The sequence below is a fragment of the Crocuta crocuta genome, unplaced genomic scaffold (assembly GCF_008692635.1).
Source record: "Crocuta crocuta isolate KB4526 unplaced genomic scaffold, BGI_CrCroc_1.0 scaffold698, whole genome shotgun sequence".
Lineage (NCBI taxonomy): Eukaryota > Metazoa > Chordata > Mammalia > Carnivora > Hyaenidae > Crocuta > Crocuta crocuta.
This window is the reverse complement of record NW_027530855.1, coordinates 490,429-511,814: the sequence shown is the minus strand read 5'-3', so window position 1 is coordinate 511,814 and position 21,386 is coordinate 490,429. Positions and strand designations below refer to the sequence as shown.

Genomic DNA, 21,386 nt, shown 5'->3' with positions numbered 1-21,386 from the left:
AGATTAAATGCATATTTTGAACTGGAGAATGAGGAGAATAGCCATGGGCATTTTCACTCTTCCTCAAGTTGGTTATCAGGAAGTGGAGCTACAGAGTAGAGGGGAGGAGAAGTGTCTGACACCAGAGCAGCAGGTCAGGCCACTGTCTGCTCACCTAATCCCTGGGAGTAGCTTGGGTACTTTCCTTTTGGTTATTCTTTTTCCAGGGTGAGGGCTGTGGAATGTGGGGCAGAGGGAATTAGGCTCTCCCCTCTGTTCTCATTACACGGCTCTTGTCAGGCAAGTCTTTCTTTTCTGAGAGTCTGTGTCTGGCCTTGGCTTCTGGTGGTTGGAGTTGTGGTTTCAGCCCCTGGGCAGCTATGTTGGCTGAGGGCCTAGCTGTGGGATTTCCACATACATTCCCTTCCTCCTTCTCCCACTAGTTAACCAGCAAGCTGGTTTTGACCTGATGTGTTCTGCTAGGCACCACTGAGGGATATGAGAGAAGGTAAGAAGGCCAGCATCTCTCTTTCCCTCTTTCTACTCCGAATCCCCAGTCTTCTGGAGTTTGGCGCCCCAGAGCTAGTTTGACGAGTTCCCGCCCTGCCCAGCTTGGGCAACTATATAGGGCCTCTTTCGGTGTAACCCTGCTGGTCCTGCTCTTGTATTTACCTTTCATTGATAATCAACTCTCAGATAATGAGCAGGTCCTAGTAACATTTGAAGGATTGTCTCCCGGGACGTGGCATGGTACAAAGGAGAGAGCATGAGATTGGAGAATCAGGAAGGGTTGGGTTTGAGTACTGGCCTGACTGCCCAGTGTGTGTGTGACCTTGGGCAAGTTGCTTCACCTGCTCAGTCCTTAGTATCTCCATCTGTAAAATGGGATTGTTAGGATGAAGTGACAATGTGCAGGAGTACCTAGCAGCAGGCCTGGTGCATGACAAACTGTACATATACATCAGCTTCCTTTTTCCTTCCTCCAGCTGTGCTTTGCCAAAGTACGAGACTGATGTTGGGAGTTACAAACTCTGCCTTCATCTGGCTCGTTAAGGAAGTCATTTCCTCACCTTGAGCCTTGGAGGACTCATGTGGTGAATGATGAGGGATCACCAGAAACTTAGTGCTGCTGTGCTGTGAGTTTATGACTCTGTAGTTGGTCATTTCTGTGTTCCTTGTTACTTTAAGTAGAAGATGGGAAAGGTAGCAGGAGACACATGGGTAAAATTTTCTATTTCAACAAGAAATAATGGTGCTTCTGGAAAACAGGCTTACTATGGGAGGTGTGTCACATCTCTGTGTGGGCGTGTCTGCTCCTTCCTTGGCGATGGGAAAGAATAAACTACGCTTTCCACTCATGGAAGTGGGAGCTTCTTTGAGGTCCTTGGTGGCAGAAGAACAGTTGAGCAAAAAGCAAGGTGTTGGCAGTATCTTCATAAAAACTGTCAGTCGTTCGGGGCGCCTGCATGGCTCAGTTGGCTAAGCTGAAACTCTTGATTTCAGCTCAGGTCATGATCTCATAGTTCGTGGGTTGGAGCCCTGTGTTGGGCTCTGTGCTGACAGTGCGGAACCTACTTGGGATTCTCTCTGTCTCTCTCTTTGCTCCACCCCTGCCCCACCCCACTGGCTCTCTCTCTCTTTCAATAAATAAATACACTTAAAACAGAAACTGTCCATCATTTAATGGGAACCTGCACTGTGCCCTACATTGTTCCAGAAGATTTAGAATGCTCTTGACTTAACAGACATCCTCACACACAATTGCTGACAGCCACGCGTGGCACTGGAATCCCCTTTCCGTCTCCCTGCCCACCACCCTGCCCTTCCCTTCCTCCCTGTTTACTGCTGGTGCAGCAGGGGGTTGGGAGGGGCACCCTGTCCACCGCCCCCGGGTGTGGCTTTCTCTCACCAGCTGCTAGATTGCCAGCGCACAGTCAGCAGGACCAGCCAGTGTGTGCAGCAAATGGTCCTCAAAATGGGCAGCACCGTGGAATCCCTGGGGAGCTTGAGAAACATACAGGTGCCTGGGCCCTACCCCAGATCAGCTAAAACTGTGGGGATGAGGCATGGGTATTGAGTTTGTTTAAAAACATCCCCAGGTGGGGGCGTCTGGGTGGATCAGTCCGTTGAGCGTCCAGCTCTTGACTTCGGCCCAGGTCATGATGTCACGGTTCATGGGATTGAGTTCCACTGTTGGGCACTGTGTTGACACCATGGAGCCTGCTTGGGCTTCTCTCCCCACCTCTTTCTCTGCCCCTCCCTTTCTCCCTCCCTCTCTTTCTCTCAAAATAAAATAAAATATCCCCAGGTGATTCACATAGCAGTCTTCCCGCCAGCCTGTCTCCATTCCCCATCTGTTTAGATGCTCTCATCTCAGGTGCTTCTCATCCCTCTCCTCAAGCCCTTGACCCTCTGGTAGCTGGACTCAGTCCTTTTATGCCCCCTTGCACCCTATTGCTGTCCCTCAGGAATCCTACCCAAGGTCATGGGAACTGCAGACTCAGTGACAGTCAAGTTCAAAACATGAACAAGTCTTTCCAAAGAAACGTCATTCTCCAGTGGTGGATGGGAGGCCTTTTATGTAGCAGGCTTTTATGGACTGGTTTGGGAGCTTGCCCATCATGCAAATGGTGATTTGTTGTTGTTGTTTAAGTTGAGGAGTCTGCTCTGTAGAGGAATCCTCTGTAGAGGAATTCTACTCATGTCCTCAATGTGCTTAAAATCTAGTAAGAAGAGACTTAAACTCACTTATACTCCAATACAGAGTCAAGGGCTAGATTTTGTCATGTAGAGCAGTTGTTCTCAAACTTGGGCCTGTTTAGGGATCACTTGGGAACATTTAAAAACTGTGCATGTTTTGACCACATTCATTCAGAGTCACCCTACTTGACTCTGATTCGGTGTTTTTTGGGTGAGGCCTGAGCCTGGGCCTTTTCAAACAAGCTCCCCAGGAGATTCTGATGTGCACCAAAATTGGAGAAGGATTGGTGTATGTGAATTCAGGGAGGGGAGAAGTCAGGGACAGACTGCAGTCAGGGACAGACTGCAGTTCAGGGTCCTCTTGTCCTTTCCCTGGAAGAAACAGTGCCGTGGCCAGGAGAGGCAGCTGGCATAGGCACTGACGCCCTGCCCTCCCCAGGTGCTGTTTCCTGGCATCCCTAACCTGACAGCTGGCTGCCTGAGGACCTCCGCTCAGGCATGTTGGCACATCCTTCCTTGACCAGGAAGTGTCTGCCTGGGGCTGCCACCCTGGCAGTGAGCTGTCACCATTCATCTCCCAGGTCCAGTAATTGGAGTGGACACAGAGCCATCACTCTGGATCAAAGCTCAGTGATCCTGGAGCTGTTTACTCCTGTCATTCATTCCCCCCTGGGTGAGGAGGAGGATGGGGGGAAACATTTACAGACACTCCTCATATTTCCCTGGCTTCTCATGATGGAGGTGCATGTGAGCCTAGGAGCAGACCATGGGGTGGGCTGTGGGTGAAGGTGGTGAAGATACACCCGCCCCCAGGTAACCAGGCCTGGAGAACTGCTGCTGTGTATTTCTGCAGTGGGAGAGCTGAAGGAGGCAGGGGGCAGAGGGGGGAGCAATGGAGATGGTGGGGGAATGAAGTAGTTGAAATCTGATCGGCTCATATCTGTCATTTCGTGTGGGTTAGTGCCCGAATGGTTCCCCAAATCCCACTTCATCTGTCATAATTCCAGATAGCTCTGGAGGCCTTCAGGCTGTGGTTTGGGGTGAGGAGAGGGAGTTGTGCAAGACGGGCTCTGAGACTTGGCGTGTGCATCATGTAATTAGCCTTGTGGGTCAGGGAGAGGAGCTGCCGTGTGCTGGGCTCTCCCTCTGTATTTTCATGCCGTTCTCACAACGAGCCTATGAAACAGGGTTTGTCGTCCCCATTTTACAGGTAAAGAAACTTGCCTGCAGTCGTAGGGCGATAATGTCACAGCCAGAATGCCAGCCACTAAAGCTTTTAAAATTTTATCGCTCTTCTTCTAGGGCATTGGGTTGAAGTCAGGAGACCTGAACTTCAGTCCAGGCCCTGCCACCATTTATGTGACGTGGAACAAATCCCCTCACTTAACTCCAGTGAGAAATGGGGGCTGGGAGTGGGCCAGGTACTCCATGTCCAGTAGGGACCCCTGGCTCCGTGTGTCCATTCAGAGTGGCTCATGGTCTCCTTGGGGCATTGTCAGATGCTCACTGGCATTTTGGAGTGCTGTGGCTCCTTTTTGGACTTTGATCTAGGGGCATAGGACCTATCTCTCTTTACCCAATAGAGGTTTCCTTGAAACAAAATGTGATCACTGTGTATTTGAAAAAATGTGTAGATCAGATCATCCATATCTGAAATGCTAATCTGGCTACTCACAAGGCAGCATTTTAGATTTATAGCCTCATTTGTAAAAGGAAGATGGGGATATCCTTTCTGAATTTCTTACTCTAAAATTTAAGGGATCTGAGAATCCTTTTATCGTGGGATTATCCTCATCCCTTTTCTCCTGAGTAGAAAATTTCGTATCTTGCATTTGCTTCAAGTGATGTTGTTAATTTAGTTCATTGGGCCTAGAAGGACTCTTCCTGCCATCTAAGATACTTCTTAAGGGCAGTCTTCTGGAATGACCAGTCATTTCACTGCTAACTCTTTAGGAACTTTACTAAATTCTCATTATCCAAGATTCATCTCTGTTTATTGCTTTGAGATAACCTCGGGTAATGGGGACTTCAGGGTTATTCTTTGAGGCTTATGCAACAGTTTCATAGATCACCAAGAGCTGTGGACAGGTTCTCAGGTCCATGGGGGAGTGGATTTTCCAAATTATAAATTAGAAACTCCACAGCTGTGATTTCTAATCTCGGTCATTTCTTTGATATGTTCCCATCTCTGTGTCTTCATTGCTTCCTTTCTAACAGTGGAGAAATTAGAAAGCCAAAGAGATTGTGCCAAGGTAGAATATTGCCCGACAAGGTGCCTGTGAGTTTCTTGCTGTTTTATAGACCATTTACTTAGTGTTTTACGGTGTACAGACATCATTCCAGTTGGCTCTTGTAGCACTCCTGTAAAATAAACCCAACAGCTGTATTTTTTTATTTCTGTGTTGTGTGAATCGGTACCCTGTTTATTACAAAAAGAACTTAGAGTGGCATAAAACAGGACCAAACCACCAAGGAGATCAGTCAGGAAAGGAAAAATATAAGAGCTAATGCTTGTTGAGAGTCATCTGTGTACCTCGGACAATTCCAAGTGCCCTTAAATGTATTAGCTCATTCGTATGGCTGTCTTGTGAGGTAGGTACTATTATTATCCCTATTTTTACAGAAAGGAAAGTGGAGGCTTAGTGGTTCAGCAACTTATTCACTGTCAGATGATGGAGCTCACAGCCGTCTGTGGTAAGTAAGGGATAACGTTAGTGTAAACATATGCATGGCAAGAATTACCACTGTTTTAGAAAGGAAAGTGAGCTGAAGAATGTGGGTAAGTGGCTTGCTCAAGGTGGCAAAGCCAGGACTGGAGTCTTGGTCTTCTGTCTCTTCGTGCTGTTTCCACTGCCTCACGTAGCATCACCCTTCTCAAAATGAAAAACATATGTCTTTCAGAACCTGGCAGTTGGGGCAGGAGCTGTCGGATCTTTGCAGCTGACCTACATCTCGAAGGTAATGTTCGCCTGGAGCTCTGGGAATTCATGTTCTCTAAGTAGGTTTAGTATCTAAACAAGAAATGTCCAATTCTTTGGGCATTAGCATTTGGGCGTGTTCTGTGGGCAGTGAAGGGCTCCCCTGTCCTCACTTTGCCTTTGGAAACTTTGCTGCTGATCAGAGCTGGGGGAAGTGTGGCTCTCAGGTTCTTGGAGGGTGAGCCTGAAGCCTCTTCCTTCTGGGACAGATCAGTGAGGCTCCTAGCTCTTGCCAAGGAGGTATCGGTGGTGGGAGTAGAGTGGGGCATGACCTTTTTTTGTAATTGGGGCAAAAAGGAGCAGAAAAACAATCACAAAACCCCTTAGTGACTATAAAAGATTCTCCCAAGGGGTCTTGTTTTAAAGGAGCAGCTCAGAGTTGGGGCTGTGCTGGATTATCAGTCACCTGGACAGGATTACTGGAGGGAAGAAGGCTAAGAGAGCCCCAGGAAGGCACTCAGTTGTGCCAGGGAGCTATTCAGCAGCCAGATGACTGCTGGAGGCTGTGGTAGGCGGGCCAACGGGCCTTCCCCAGTCCAGTTAGTGCTGATGGTATGAGATCAGCACCCCCTTGAGAGCAGAGACGGGTTGGGGGTGGGGGTTGTGGGCTGGTTGATGGTACCCACGTGTAGCTGCTGAATTTAGCTTCTTTGAGCGGCCCCTCCCTGGGGCAGGCACCAGTGCTGACCTGTGATGCAGCAGAGATAAAAAAGGCCGGGGGGTTTAGAGCCTCGCCAGAAAGAGGAACTCTTTGTCCAATGAGAAGAGCCAGGTGGCGCCCAGCCAGCACAAAGGTTCCGGAAGCCCTGCTTTCCCCCACACACCCCTCACTTCAGGCCTCTTGGGGAGTCTCTGCTTCCTTGTCCACATTCTCCCACCCTCAGGGGTTGAGACACAGTAGAGGGACCCTGATCTGAGTGACCGCTGGCTCCTTTGCATAACGAGCTTTGGGAGCCCTTGTGTTCAGCCTTCCATCCCAGCTGGCGGAGGTGGGGGGATGCGTTTGGAGGTGGAGGCGGCTGCAGGGGCTGTGGGCAGCGTCTGACAGACACAGCTGGGCACAAAGACAGAAGATGCAGGGCAGGGTTTGAGCGGATTAGAGAGAGGAGATAATGACCCTGGGGGAAGGGGGTAGGGCTTTAAGCGAAGCTTTGCTAGCACAGCTGTGGGCAATTTGTGTTTGCCTTGTGGTGAGAGATGTGGCCGTCCCCGGGGCTAGGCCAGCCAGAGGCTTGGGCCTTCCCCTCTCCTGTTGGGTCTTGCTGTGAGCTCATTAGGTCTTTCTCCAGGAGGTTTGGAGGAACAGAATCAGAGGAGGGGGAGCGGAGAACCTCATTATTAGTGAAACTCCGAACCTTCTCCTGTTTGAGAGGGTTTTGTAGATTTTTTGTTTTTGATTGGGGAAAAGTGGATACGATCTCCTGCTGAATCATGATTTATAAATGCAGCTCAGATGAGGGCTTTTAGAATCCTCAGTTTCGGAGGCTGTGTCATTTAGAAAGGATGGGCTTGCCTCTTAGCCCTTCTTGGGAGATGCAGGCCTGGGTGGGTGTTTTGCAAAAACCCACAGCTGCCACAGGGTCAGGTTACATGGAGCTGAGAGCCTTTAACTCCTGCCTGACTCAGTGCCAGAAAGCAGGGGTTTTCCCAGAAAAACATTTAGCTGTGGTACTGGCATCAAATTCAGCATTCCAGGTTATTTCTTGTTAGCCCCTAGGTAGTGCCCCCCGGCCTCGGCCCCCCCCCCCTTAGAGTAAAGCGTATAACCACAGTGTTGACCTGGCTTGTCATGTATGTGTGGTCTCTGTGGGGGGTGGGGGCTGCGTGCTCTTCCATAGTTCTTTCTCGAGGGCTAGTGTTGGGAAGAAGAGTTCCTTCATAAAGGCCAACAGAGATGAAAGTTCTTGACTTGATGTTGTCCAGGGCACCGATGATAGAACCAGGTTTTGAGCAAACTGGGAAATGACTGAAGGTGGTCTTGGTGCCATCACCTTCTCACTTTGCCAGATGGCTCTTCTCTCGTATACAGCCATCCCCAACGTGCCACTCCCAGCTACTGTCCCCCTTTGTCAGGGCCTTGCCCTCAGCCAGCTATAAGGAAGACCTTCCTAGAACACAGGTTCTTAACTTCTTGCTGTTGAGGGGTGAGGGTGGTCGTTACAGATCCTTCTAAGAGTTCCATGAAGAGCGTTGACTCCCTTTCCAGCTAAATTATGTATACGTGTACACAACCTGGTTTTGCCTGTAATTTCAGGGCTCATTGACCCCCTGAAGCTGGTCCAGAAGCCCCTACCTAGAAACCCTCCAACCTTTCTATGTAGTTGACTCCTTCTTCCTCTGTTCTTGATGCCCACTTCAAGGGGCAGGGTCACCCTGGACACTGGGGCAGAGCTACCCCAGAGCTTCAAGACCTTGTGCTGCTGCTGCTGCTTCTGCCAGAGGGGCCTCAGTGCTACTTCCGGCCAGGGGACGACAGGATGGGGCTGGCTAGCAGTGCCCTGCCACTGATGAGTTTGCTGCTCCTGTGGTCTGTATTTGATCAGATAAGAGCAAGTTCCTGAGAGTCTGTTGCGCTGTAGAGTGGCCTTATCTGCGTCACTCTGTGGGTGACCCATGCCCATACCCCGCCTCACATCCTGACCTCCTTTCATTGCTTGCATAATTCAGGACCGGCCAGTCAACCACTGCTATGCAGCTACTTAACTGTGGCCACCTCAGGGCATGCAGATGGTAGCACTTGGCCACACCCACCATAGTTAAGCTGGCAGCCATACTTTTTAAGGAACCTCTGTTCCTTCACTACATCCAAGGGAGGCTGCACTGTCTGGTCTGATCACCAGCATGAGGTGGGGTGGAGGCCAGAGGGCTTATCCTTCCCATGGGGGGGCAGGGATTGTGCTGCCACATCCCCAGGATGTCGGGGAGGCCAGAGCTACCTTTCCAAGCCTGCACCTTGGCCCTTCTCCCTGAAGGACACAGCACAGCTAGAGATATGATTTCCTTTTTCTCTTCTGCCATTCTGTGATTATAAGAAGGGGACTAGTAATTGCATTCTGGCTTTGCTAATTGGGGTGCTGATCAGAAATTTTGAGGGTGTGACCCTTGCCGAATAGCCTATCAGGGCAAAACTAGAACTGATTCAGCGAAGAGCTAGCTGCTTGCCAGATATTCCTTCTGTGGTTAGGCATGGGGTAAATTATAGATGTGCATGCATGTAATCACGCACGTCCCCTGACTGAAAACTGGATAAACATATAAAAACAAATGAAAAACCAGATGATCTCTTAGTTTCTGTTGCTGTAATAAGCATGTTGGTAGCAGTCTCTCAGTACAGGCTGCTAATAAGTTGTGGTCTAAGCTGACTGTTTTGTCATCCAACCTGGTGAAAAGTCTCTGCCAGTGGTACTTTCTCTGGTCAGCGATAAATGACAGTTTCTGGGAGAAAGAGGTGCAACTCCAAATAAGCCCAAGAGGGTCTCAAAGTGTCCAACTTTTCAAAGCCATCCAAAAGCTTGAAGAAGCAAAGAAGCCATGAGAATTGTGGGATCTGAGGGCCAGGCAGTTAGTTCTGTGATGGTCAGAGCTACACAGAAACCTCTGGAGGGTAGGGCATGCAGGTATTTATGGTCACAGGGACCTGCAGGGGGAACATGGATGCTGAGGGACAGAGCAAGAAATTGAGTCACTGACAGAACATCAGTCACATACTGTGGTTCAGATGGAATTCCAGGATCCGAAACCCAGGAAAACCAGGTATCGCAGGGGCAAGGACTATGATGTCATGGAGCTCTGCTGCATGGTTTCTGGAAATGACGAAGACATGCCTGAATTTGGGTAGTCAGTGACTGAACTCAGGATATGTGTGTTCACCTTTGCCTAAACCTTTGTGTTTCAGGATCGTTTAAAGACTTTCATTAGGCCCTAAGGCCTCCACCTCACATGATGGTGAACATATCAGAATATAACCATCTCCGTGATTAAATATAATTGGCTGTAAAATATTTGAAAGGATTTCAGTCACCTTACATTTGGAATGATTTGGCCGGGTAACTCTAATTTTCTGATTGGCTATAATTTCTTAGCAATCTTGCACATCCAAGGATTCTTATGAACTAAGAAAATCAAAGCTACTAATTATTTTTGAATATAATGAAATTTTTTTGACTGTTTAATCGAAACATTAATGAAGTTGTCTAAATGTGATATCTTGCAAACATTTGTCAAAGAGGTTTATATAACCTTACATAGACATTTAATGATTTATTTATTAATGTTGACTCTGCTATCTTCAGTTTGTATGTTGGAGGGCAGGCATTTTTTTCAGGTCTCATACAAGTAGGAGAAGGCCCTGGCTTGGGAAGGGGACTGGGAGAATGTGTCCGCAGGGGTATGACAGTGTGGAAATAGTTCCTAACCTAGGGTCTTGGGGGGGAAGGTGCCTCCTTAGAAATCCCAGGTACAGGGGTGGAGGCCTGTTCCAGGGAGTTCAGCCTACATCAAGAGTAGTCACCTAATGTTTGTGGGCATATGATGGAATATGGTTTGTTTTCCTTTATTGGTTCAGCATGTTTGAAGCAGAGTGAGAGGGGTTCACCTATGGACATAGTCAGGCGTGTACATGAAAGGGGTAGGATTGAGAAGACAATAGGAAATAACAGGAGCTTTGAAAATATTTCTACTTTCTTCTGTTCTCTTTAAAAAAAGTTTTTTTTATGTTTTATTTATTTTTGAGAGAGAGAGAGAGAGAGAGAGAGAGAGCAAGCGGGGGAGGGTCAGAGAGAGAGGGAGACACAGAATCCAGAGAGGCTCCAGGCTCTGAGTTAGCTGTCAGCACAGAGCCCAATGCAGGGCTTGAACCCATGAACCGCGAGATCATGATCTGAGCCGAAGTCGGATGCTTAACCGACTGAGCCACCCAGGCGCCCTCTCTTCTGTTCTTTTAAATAGATAAGTATGTTCTGATTCCATGGGCCCCTCTTATTTTCGTGGTTAAGCAGTTAGGGTGGATATAAAGAACATTGATCAGCGTGTCCAAATGACCTTTCTGTGCACTGTAATTGGAATCTATGTGTGTATGTAGCAATACCACCTTTAATTTGGAGAACTGTTTAGGGAGGGGGCCCGTGGTTGAGAGAGGAGTGGAATCTTCTAGTGTGAATTGGGCAAGTACAGGTTGTGTGGTCCAAAGAGAATTTTGTCAGGATTCAGTGGTTTTTAAAAGCATTTTTGCAAAGATAGAGATTAAGATAGACATCAGGATAGTGGTTATCTCTGAGGGGTGGGAGTGGGATTCTATCAGGCTTCTAAGAAAGAAGACTGATAGTGGCCTATTTCTTAATCTGGATCGTGAATATAGGGTTTCCATTTAATTATTACTCTTTAGAATGTTTATATATGTTTTATATACTTTTTTGTGTGGGAAGTTTCACAATAAAAAAATTTGGGAAAAAAATGTTTTACAACAATGTTAGAAACTTATTCTTGTTCCTTTTATTTATTTGATTTAGGTGAGCATAGCTACACCAAAGCAGAAACCAAAAACTCCATTTTGCTTTGGTAAGTACTGAATCGCTGGAGGATGGGTTCTCTGAACACTCTTACAGCAACTTCCTCTTTGTGTGGAGATGGTCCTGTGATTACATGTGACCTGTGCCCTGTGTATATGAGTGACTTCAGTCACAGCGATGTGGCTAGATCTCACGTGATACTGTTTTCTTTCATCTCCCTGTGAGCACGATTAATAACATAAGACCAAGCTACAGGGAGAAGTGACCATTCCGTTTTCCGGACTCCGCAGGGCGGGGTACAGGTATCTACTGGTAGCTTCTGGGAACCCTCATCTCCGCCTCTGTAGTGGCGTGCTCAGGAAAGGTGGAGACTTGGGGCGAGCTGGAGGAGCACTGGAAAAAGAGTATCCTGTCCAGTGTCTCCATGTTGCCAAATGAGTGAAGAGTTGGGGGAGTGACACAGGAAGCAGAGTCACTCAGTGGCTGCCTCTAGTCATTAATTAAATCATCAGTGTTTATTTGACTCCTACTATGTTCTCAGTACTGTACAAAGTGCTTCAAGCAGACACTAATGAGTAGCTTCTGTTATTTATCTAGGGCGGTTCTGTAAGCTCCACGAAGCAGGGATATCCCTTTGCTCTGTCACTGCTGTATCCTACCACGAACAGTGGTTTGTGGCATGTGTTGGGTGTTCAATAATATTTGTTGAAGGAAAGAATTAACTAATGAATTCTACATCTACCGCATGATGCTTAATTTCTTATAGTTCTGCCTGCTTTATGCTAGAATAAAATAGTCACTTGAGCTGTCATCTCTCCCAACTGCAAGCTGGTTTAGGCTTCTTTGGTTTTCTCATTGTCCCATTTCTTTCAAATATCATTGCTAAGCTCAGAAAGGACTGTCTCAGATTTTGTGGTCAGCAGATCTAAAAGAGATAAATAATAAACCCGGAAATAAATTATTGACCTCATGGAGTGCTCAGAGGAAAGAACAGGTTGAAAATAAGGTCAGGGTCACAGATTTGATCTCAGGCAAGCGTTGTTCCATTTTCCAACCACAGACGGGACTCCTAACCCAGGCCAGTTGTGCGACTGGAAACAAGGAGCACTGGGTCCAAAATTATATATGTATCATCATGACTGTAAATCTGTTAGCACCTTTAAAAAGCTGTTCAAGCATGTGTCTTGATGGTGGACTAGAGGCCTCATTGCTGTACAACAGTATATTAAGGGGGTTGTTAAAACATTAACGACAAGTGATGGAATAAATTCACCCTTTTAAAGAGAGAGCAACTGTAGCCTGCTGCTTCCCTGATATTCACGCAGCTGACTTTGCACCATGGCAAATGTCTTCATCTGCTTTGTAGAGTTTTCCACCTTGTTACTTCGGCACCTTGGATTTGTGGAGTCTTTTTCTCTTGCATGTGTTCTGACCTGGGTCTTTTTTCTTCCCCATGACTATTGCAGTCATCAATGCCCTCTCTCAGAGGTATTTCCTTCAAGCTAATGACCAGAAAGATCTGAAAGACTGGGTTGAGGCCCTGAACCAAGCCAGCAAAATTACCGTACGTATGATTCCTTCTTTTTTCTGGAGGGAGTCCATGCCTCTTTTCAGCACGTGGCCCATTATGTGTGGGGAAAAGCTCGGATGAGGGCAGGGGCTTTCCCAGGAGCCCGTTCAGAGCCAGTTCCCCCTACCTCTTCTTATACCTTGGCTGACTAACCACAAGTTGAACTGAGAGTTTGAGTTTGAATCAAATTCAAGGGGAAGTTTATGGAGCGTCCCCTTTGTGCTTCCTGGGAGGGCTCCTGCTCAGTCGTGTTTTGGGTAATTCTGGCGTGCTGATTCAGAGTGTGGTGGGATTGGAAGACGGATTGCTGACTATGAGAAGCAGAGTACAGGGAAAAGCATATAAAGAGGGAAGTCAGAAGTTTTTACTGGCATGGAGGGGGGAGGTACTCTTCTTCCTTTAAGAGGTGACCTGCGGGTCAGTCCACGCCATCTACCCGTTTGAAAGCATCAGTGAGCTAGTTCACCGACTGCTCTTTGAGTAGTCTCATTCTCTTTGACTTGGCTGGTGAACTCTTTTCTTCTTCCTTAGAAATACAGGAAAAGAGAGAAGGGTAGGAAGGAGGAGAGGAAAAAGTTTATGTTTTGGGGGTAAAAAACTAGACCTTTTATAAATAATAGGCAGACTTGTGGCATGTAAACACCATGGTTTGTATGCTGAGAAGATTGATATTCTTGTTTTAGTTATTTTTGTTTTAACTTTTTATTTTAATTCCAGTTAACATAGTGTTCTGTTAGTTTCAGATGTACGATATAGTGATTCAACACTTCCATACAACACCTGGTGCTCATCACAAGTGCACTCCTTAATTCCGCTCACCTATTTAACCCATCCCTCCACTTTCCTCCCATGTGGTAACCATCAGTTTGTTCTCTGTAGTGAAGAGTCTGTTTCTTGATTTGCCTCTGTCTCTCCTTTTTCCTTTGCTTGTTTGTTTTCTTAAATTCTGTAGATGAGTGAAATCAGCTATATGGTAGTTGTCTTTCTCTGACTGACTTATCTTGCTTAGCCTTATACTCTCTAGCTCTGTCCATGTCCTTGCAAATGACAAGGTTTCATTCTTTTTTTATGGCCAAGTAATATTCCACTGTGTGTATGTATATATATAAATATACAGACGTATATATGTATATACATATATATATACACAAACTTATATACATATATATATTTACCACTTCTTTATCCATTCATCAGTCATTAGATACTTGAGCTGTTTCCATATCTTGGTGATTGTGGATAATGCTGTTATAAACATAGGGGTGCATGTATCCCTTTGACTTAGTGTTCTTGTATTATTTGGGTAAATACACATTAGTGCAATTGCTGGATCATAAGGTAGTTCTGTTTTTAACTTTCTAAGGAACCTCCATATTGTTTTCCACAGTGGCTACATCCTCACCAATACCTCTTGTTTCTTGTGTTGTTGATTTTAGCCATTCTGACGGGTGTGAGGTAATACCTCATTGTAGTTTTGATTTGCGTTTCCGTGATATAAGTGATGATGAGCATCTTTTTATGTGTCTGTTGGCCATCTGAATGTCTTCTTTGGAAAAATGTCTGTTCATGTCTTCTGTCCACTTTGTAACTGGAAGATTTATTTTCTTTTTTTCTTTAAATCTTTTATTTGAGAGAGAGCACACAAGTGGGGAGAGGGACCAAGAGAGAGAGAATCTAAAGCCGGCTCCACGCTCAATGCGTAGCCCAATGAGGGACTCAATCCCATGACTCTAGAGTCATGATCTGAGCGGAAATCAAGAGTTGGATGCTCAACCAGCTGAGCCACCCAGGTGCCCCTGGATGATTCATTTTCTTATCATACAGTCAGACTAGTTTATATTCTAGTCGCTTCCAATGGTAACCATTATGTACGGGGGCAGATTATTCTCCCAAATACCTCAGGGTTTCTGCGAATAAATTAACAGAAGAAATCTGTACACCTATCCAGTGCTGGGGATGCCAGATCCAAGCAGAGTACAATTCAGTCATTGAGGTGGTCTGGCTTGTTAGCTTGTTATTTTGATAAACTTTGATACCCTCGTGAAAAGAGAACCGAAGGGAGGGAGGGAGAGTGCAGCTACTTCACATTTGTCGCTAACCCATATGCTTGTGCACATGATTCTAGAGTGTGGATCTTAGTACAGGTTTTCTTTGTTCATGATGGAGTCTTCACCCTTCTGTGTCTGACACCCGTTTGGACCTTCTTTCAGTGTCTAATACTTTATTCTCTTTCAGTATTCCCTCCTGGCTTTCCTTCTCTGTTCCTGCCTGGGCATAAAGTCTGAGAGGCAGTGGGGGCATTTCTGTTGTGCCTGAGCCTAGAGTTGCTGTAAGCAGTGAGGTCCCTCCATGTTTTTTCTGGCTCTGTGGAACAGAAGTCATCAGCCACAGGAGAGGGGAACGAGCATGGCAGTGCCCAGAGGCTGGGAGGCCAGAGGCTTGCTGTAATGTCAGAGCCTTCTCCTCGGTCTCCATAGTCTCCAGGATCCCCCTAACTTTTCTTTGCTCTGTTCATATGTCTCTTCACTCCTCCTGCCAAAGGTCCCATGGGATAGAAGGAAGTGGATGGGTACTCTGTTTCCTCATCAGTTTGTGCCCTGGAAGGGGTTACCCCTTTTTCTACTTCCATATCATCCTGTGTCTTGTGTCCTTCCTAAGGGAGGCTGGGATGAAGGAAGCTATGGGGCTGGGCATCACATCAATGGCATGCACACTTATTTTAGGGCACCTTATATACAGAGCACAGCATCAGGCACTTTGGGAGATACAGAGATTAAAAAGGGAACACATAATGAATCGAGCCAAGCTTTCACACGTGCCATATTATTCACCCCTCTCACATCACTCATATAAATGGTTTTACTGCCCTTTTTTAGATGAGTAAAATGGAAATCAGAGTCTTGCCCAAAGTCTAGAGATGGGTAAATTGTAGAGCTGAGATTAAACACCCAGGATCTGTGACTTCCAAGACCTAAAAGAGTTAATAGAAATATTTAAAGGGGCACCTGAGTGGCTCAGTCCGTTAAGCATCTGACTTTGGCTCAGGTCATGGTCTCATGATCTCATGGTTCATGGGTTAGAGCTCCACATTGGGCTCTGTGCTGACAGCTCAGAGCTTGGAGCCTCCTTCCGATTTTGTCTCTGTCTCTCTCTCTCTCTGTCCCTCTCACATACATGCACTCTTTCTCACTCTCTCAAAAATAAACGAATAAACATTTAAAAATTTTTAAAAATATTTAAAAAGAGCAACAACAGTTGTAAGATATGTTCGATTACACACCACTTTTACATATAGGGCTTCATTTTAGCCTCATATAAAAAAGCCTTAAGTGTTATTATTTCCGCTTATAAATGAGGTGATGCAAATACCTAGAGATTAAAGTGACTTGCCCAAGTTCATGGAACCAGGATAGATCCAGTTTTTCTACCCACAGATCACTGTTCGTTTTGTGCTAAGGCCGTTGGGTCTTTATCACTGAAGAAAATGGTGTGCCCTGGCTTATACCTGCATTACTTCCATCTCTGCCTCCATTACTGTATGACCTGTGTGTGTGTGTGTGTGTCCGTGTCCTCCCTCCCTTCTTCTAAAAGGGGCATCAGTCATTGGACTTTGGGCCCACCCTAAACCCGTATGACCTGATCTTAATTTTATTACATCTGCAAAGACCCTGTTTCTAAATAAGGCCACATTCTGAGTTTGTGGATGAGCAGTTTTAGAGGGACATTATTCAACTTGCTACATTTCCCAAAATGGTTGAAAATTGAGCAGTAAAAGTAAAGCACAGCCCCTTGCCTTTATTGGATTATTCCTTATTGCTGTCTAGAAATCCTGGTGGTAAGTAAGAGGAGTCCCTATAACTAACTAACTAACTTAACTAACTTTCTTCTTTCTTTCTTTCTTTCTTTCTTTCTTTCTTTCTTTCTTTCTTTCTTTCTTTCTTTCTTTCTTTCTTTCTTCCTTCCTTCCTTCCTTCCTTCCTTCCTTCCTTCCTTCTTTCCTTCCTTCCTTCCGCCCCTCCGCCCTTCCTCCCTTCCTCCCCTCCTTTCCTTCCCTCCCCTCCCCTCCCCTCCCCCCCCCTTCCCTTCCCTTCCCTTCCCTTCCCTTCCCTTCCCTTCCTTCCCTTTCTTTCACCTCTACACCCACCATGGGGCTTGGACTTATAACCCCAGGACCAAGAGTCACATGCTCCACTGACTGAGCTGGCGTTGTGTCCCTGTAATTTTCATTTCACATTGCAAATCAGATTCATAAGGATCTCCCCCATCAGAGAATACTCCATAGGAGGATGGAAGAGGGCACACCTTTAATTAGGCCTCTGGGGATATGGACAAACCAAAAGAATGACATTGGTTTCAAGCTCTGGCGCACAGTTATTGTGGGGTTTGCCCTCCACAAGCTGGAAGCTTTGCAAAGGTTCCAGGAAGATGGTCAGAAGCAGCCCATGATGACAAGACTCTGAGAGGCAATACAACAGCTAAGCTTCTGTGAGTCCTTTGCTGGCCACTGGGAACTCTAAAAGGCTACTTCCCTCCTTCTTTGCTGGAAGTCATTTAGGTCATTTCCGGGGAGCTTTTGTTGCTTCATGGTGATGATATCAGTAAACATCCCAGACAGAATCAACATCCCTAAAGGAGTCCCATCACACTGTAGCAAAGCTCAGGGAAAGAAAGGGTGGGATAAGTAGGTAGTGTGGCATTTAGCAATGGAGAGCCAGGCAGTTCTAGGGGAAACACTTTTATGAGCTTTCATTGATCTATAAAGTGGAGAAAATAATGCCTACTTCATCAGATTGCTTGAGATAGAGACCATACAGCAGAGTTTGGCACGTTGTATGGCCCTGAATGGGACCCGTTGAGGTGGGAACTGTGGTTCAGACAGCTGGAAGGGAGAGAAGGTGGATTTCTGGCTCTGTCTGGAGAGTTGGTAGGTGGAGGGCACCCTTGTCTATGTAAGTGGAATGCACAGGCCAGCAAGAGGGGTCTTATCTTTCTGGGGTTCCAGTGTAATCACAGTGGTCTTAACTCTTTGAACACAATGAATGGAGTAGCCCTCAGTCTCATCCCTGGCAGAGTTCTCAAAGGGCCCTGAGGTATGAGCTCTTGAAAGGTCTGGATTATTAGGTCCTTCTGATTCCCAAGGCCATAGTAGAAGTGGAAGATGTTAGCCTTACTCATGTCTGCAGATCTGCACAGGGTATGAATTCTTGTGAAGGATGGGCTTTATGATGCTGTGGACATTGTGTCCTAGCAGGGAGTTAGGATCTAGTCTCTGTTCAATTATTTTTTAAAATTATTAAAAAAATTTTTTTAATGTTTGTTTATTTTTGAGACAGAAACAGAGCATGAGTGGGGGAGGGGCAGAGAGAGAGGGAGACACAGAATCCAAAGTAGGCTTCAGGCTCTGAGCTGTCAGCACAGCTGACACGAACTATCGGATCATGACCTTAGCCAAAGTTGGACACTTAACCAGCTGAGCCACCCAGGCACCCTGTCTCTGTTCAGTTATTAACCATGGCTTTGGGCAATTGACTTGACTGGCCTAGGCCTCTCTTACTTTCTTACAAAATGAAAGATGTTATTGGAATTTCCAGAATAAATGAGTGAAATGAGCAAGGAGGAAGAAAAACAAAATGAGGATAAACAGCACGTGGCGTGTGGCTTCAGTGTTGGGGAGCATGATAGGGACAGAGGCAAACTGAAGAGTGTTCTCCATCTAAAGGCAGAAATGCCACTTAGCTGGAAGTCTGGATTTTTAGGTAAAATATCCCATATTTGAAATGTAGATTGAAAAACATACTGCATAGGACCAGCAACACACAGTTTGGCCAGAACCTGCCTTCAAGCCACCAGTTTGCAGCCTGTAGCTTGTGGTGTCGAAGGAGCCATAAAAATTCTGTGATTATATGATTGTCCATGATGCCCTAATTCTGCCAAGAGAGAAAAAAAGGTAACTGCTCAAAAGGGCTGTGTTTGTAAATTGAGTACCATTTGTGAAATGCTAATTAAAATGTTTTATAATACTCTTGACCCCTGGACAATGTGGGTTTGAACTACTCATATGCAGATAAATCTGCAGTACAGGACTGTGAATGTATTTTCCTTATGATTTTCTTAATAATATTTTCTTTAGCATTTTTGTAAGAATACAGTATATGATACATAGAACATACAAAATCTGTGTTAATTGATGATCTCTTATCAGTAAGGCTTCTGGTCAGCAGTAGCCTATTAGTAGTTGAGTTTTCAGAGTTATAAGTTATACATGGAGTTTTTACTGTGGTGAGAGTCAGTGCTCTTAACATCTATGTTTTTCAAATATCAACTGGCCATGTGTATTTTTTATTTTTGAAAAATGTAAAAGTTATATATTCCGTCATTTGATAAATACAATGACTATGACATGAATGTTATTGCCCTGTTCGTTTTCTGCATGGGACACTTTTGGGTTAGAGAGAGGTTTAGTGATTTGCCAAAGGTCACTCAGTCAGTCAGTGAGAGGTCAGGAGTTGGTACCCCAGGTCCCTGGGCTCCAAAGCTCATGGTCCCCTAATTCTGTGCCGTATCCCACACGTATGTTACCCATTCCCCCGCCTAGCGAGCTGTCTCCTCCTTGCATTCCTGGTTCCTGTTGTCTCTGGGTTACTGTTCCAACATCTTCCTCTGGAGCCCTCCGTTCACCATTCCATTCCAAGTAGTCCCCCTGCACCTCTGTATCTCAGCTCCTGTTTATTTTCATTATGGCACTCCCCACGGTTTAGAATTATTCTGATTGTTTGGCTGTGCGTTGTTTGGCCGGCCTCTGTTGTTGGAATGTCCATCCTAAGGGTGGGACATGTCTGTTTGCTGTCTTGTCTTTAGTCTGTAGTCAGGGAAGGGCCGCCTCGTAGTGGGTGCTCGGTTATTGTTTGTGTGCGTGTGCATATAGGGTTCTGCTGGCAGAGTTCCTCATATTCAGAAATGGATCGATGGAAGGGCTGGGGAAGAGAGGATTGTCTTACTATATTTGTACATTAGCTTTTCTTACCCCTTCCCCAACCCTCTTTTGCCTCCCCACTTTTCCTAAGCTGTCTTTCTTGCCAGGTGCCCAAAGTTGGGAGCCTGCCCCTGACTACCGAGGTTCTGAAAAGCCTAGCAGCACCTCCAGCCCTAGAGAAGAAGCCACAGGTGGCCTACAAGACCGAGATCATCGGAGGGGTGGTGGTACACACGCCTATCAACCAGGTGCCTGGGCCTGGGGCTCCCTGGGGGGGACAGTGGGGGTACAGAGGTGTCCGTAGTGTGCCGATGATGTGCATAGAGGTGGGCTGCACTGAGGAAAGGTAGTTGGGGAGGAGGGAGCCGGTGCAGATGGTGTGGCCAAGAAAACCCAGGACAGGAGTGGGTGTGAATAGCAGCAGTACAGAAATTGGGGCCACCATATTGTGAGGCAGTGTGGCCAGTATGGTCCTGCACCGTACACGTGAGATTAGCACTTCTAAATCACAGGGGAAATGGGGCAGGGGAAGGCAGGTGAGGCTGGAAATAAGCCCACTGTCCCTCGTTCCATAGGGTGTTTCTCCTCCCTTCTGGTTTGCTTCTCTGTCCTTGCCTTTCTCCTGGGTCTGTCCCACTTCCCCGAGCTTGTTCTCTGACAGCACCCAGTACAGTGCCTGATGGGAGCAAAGTGAACGTTTACTTTCTTATTATTTCTTCTTTGATTGCCATTGTGGGTAAAGAGGCAAGAGAAGATTCTCCCGAGAGGGCTGGGTGAGGCACGGGGTTTGCCATGTGAGGAGCAAGGGCAGGTGCTAATCCTGACATTGTTTCCTTGTAGAACGGTGGGGATGGGCAGGAGGGGAGCGAGCCCGGATCCCACGCCATCCTTCGAAGGTCTCAGAGTTACATCCCCACAACAGGCAGCCATGTTCCCTCCGGGCCCCACCTCATTAAGAGCGGCTACTGCGTGAAGCAAGGGAATGTGGTGAGTGTCAGTGCTGGGGCCGGAGCAAGTCCTGGCGACTCCTGGGAGCATTGGTTGTGGGCAGCACACAGGGCAGAGCTGGCTGCAAGGAGCTGTCCATCTCTGAAACTACCTCCCAAACCAGTGAGAGGTTTGGAACTAAACATTCACCCCTGCATGACCGAGGCACTGCCTCTAATCAGAAGAAGTCTCCCCCACCCATCTCTCTCACTGAATGTGAGAGCCCAGCTTCCATCAGACTGGATACCCAGGAGCTTAGAACTGGAACACCTTCTGGAATCAAGGGGCCTCCTATTAATGTCTTGCTCTTTATTTTTTATTTCAGCGGAAGAGCTGGAAACGCCGCTACTTTGCACTTGATGACTTTACTATCTGCTACTTCAAGTGTGAGCAGGTTTGTAGCCACTCTGGGGCCCTTCTGACAGGTCATGGAAGCAAGAGGGACACAGGTGACACCCACATGTGTGTGCATGAGTAGAGATGTGGGCACACACAGGCCTGCAGGATGCCTCTGTCTTATCTGCATCCATCCTGTGTGTGCATCTGTAGATCAGTAGTAACATGGCCTTCACTTCCTCCCTCCCTCTATGCAGTGAGCCACTCTGTGGTCAGAGCCACAGAATATCTTCTTAGAACTTTTTCCTCTCTTGATCGTTATTTTGAGACTTTGCCTTGTTTGTGATGTACCTCCG

General features: G+C 46.6%; 1 protein-coding gene across 4 annotated transcripts in view; it reads left to right on the top strand.

The window, feature by feature from the left end:
* Positions 1–21,386, top strand: part of PLEKHA2 (pleckstrin homology domain containing A2) — a 74,952-nt gene that overhangs the window by 36,698 nt on the left and 16,868 nt on the right. For all 4 annotated transcript variants that reach the window (XM_077769474.1, XM_077769475.1, XM_077769476.1 and 1 more), the window contains 6 exons: positions 5,581–5,637; positions 11,165–11,213; positions 12,631–12,728; positions 19,815–19,955; positions 20,548–20,694; positions 21,020–21,088. In XM_077769474.1, the coding sequence (XP_077625600.1) occupies positions 5,581–5,637; positions 11,165–11,213; positions 12,631–12,728; positions 19,815–19,955; positions 20,548–20,694; positions 21,020–21,088 (561 nt within the window). The remainder of the gene's footprint in view (positions 1–5,580; positions 5,638–11,164; positions 11,214–12,630; positions 12,729–19,814; positions 19,956–20,547; positions 20,695–21,019; positions 21,089–21,386) is intronic.